Raw genomic sequence first — 1,062 nt, forward strand, 5'->3', positions numbered from 1 at the left:
CTCCCCCCTCAGCGCCTGATCGACAAGACCAAGGTCACCTTCATCAAGTGGCTCCCCAGAACCGAGCGCCTCTTCCTCGCCTCCCACGCCAGCGGCCACCTCTACCTCTACGACTCCCAACAACCCTGTGGGTCCAACCCTCCTCAGTACAACCTCCTGACCAGGGGGGAAGGGTTCAGTGTCTTCTCCCCCAAGGGCAAAACCCCCCGGAACCCCCTCCTGAAGTGGGTGGTGGGTCAAGGGGCCCTCAACGAATTCGCCTTCTCCCCCGACGGCCGCTGGTTGGCCTGTGTCAGCCAGGATGGGTGTCTCAGGGTCTTCCACTTTGACTCCATGTTGTTGAGGGGGATGATGAGGAGCTATTTTGGGGGGCTCCTCTGTGTCTGCTGGAGCCCTGATGGACGTTATGTGGTGACGGGAGGTGAAGATGATCTGGTCACTGTCTGGTCCTTCCACCAAGGGCGGGTGGTGGCCCGAGGACACGGCCACAAATCTTGGGTCAACACGGTGGCTTTTGATCCTTTCACTGGGGCTTCTCACAACCTCCCAGACCCCCAGTTAAACCTGGGAGGGGGTGACCAAGACCCCCAAGACCCCCAGAACTCCCCAGACCCTCCCATTTCCTACCGGTTTGGTTCAGCTGGGCAGGACACCCAGTTCTGCTTGTGGGACTTGACCGAGGACATCTTAGACCCTCGACCTTCTTGTCCCCTCCCTAGGGACATCCAACCCCCTCCAGGTTTACCCCGGTCCCTTTCCCGTTCCAACAGCCTCCCCCAACCTCCCGGGGGGGTGGGTTTAACTCGGGGACCCCCCCTTGATGCCCCCCCGTTTCGTTTTGCCACTTGGAGCCTCCGGGAACAACCCAAGAGCCCTGAAAAGACCCAACATCACAAACGTTACCACAGTTTGGGGAACATCAGCCGGGGGGGGGACAAACCTGTCCCTCCTGCTGGCCCCTCGGATGGTTCCTGGGGGGCATTAGACTCTGCCAAAGTTTTGGGGACCTCGATTTGTCCCCGGATTCATGAGGTGCCACTCCTGGAACCTTTGGTGTGTAAG

At 60.0% G+C, this 1,062-nt stretch overlaps 1 protein-coding gene across 1 annotated transcript in view; it reads left to right on the forward strand.

Moving 5' to 3' along the window:
* Window positions 1–1,056, forward strand: part of LOC104393167 (dystrophia myotonica WD repeat-containing protein-like) — a gene marked incomplete at both ends in the record, with an annotated part of 3,428 nt that extends 2,372 nt beyond the window's left edge. The window contains one exon of the mRNA XM_010002636.1: window positions 13–1,056. Within this exon, the coding sequence (XP_010000938.1) occupies window positions 13–1,056 (1,044 nt within the window). The remainder of the gene's footprint in view (window positions 1–12) is intronic.
* Between the last annotated feature and the right edge of the window lie 6 nt (window positions 1,057–1,062).

The sequence above is a fragment of the Chaetura pelagica genome, unplaced genomic scaffold (genome assembly GCF_000747805.2).
Source record: "Chaetura pelagica isolate M959 unplaced genomic scaffold, ChaPel_1.0 scaffold1908, whole genome shotgun sequence".
NCBI classification, from domain to species: Eukaryota; Metazoa; Chordata; class Aves; order Apodiformes; family Apodidae; genus Chaetura; species Chaetura pelagica.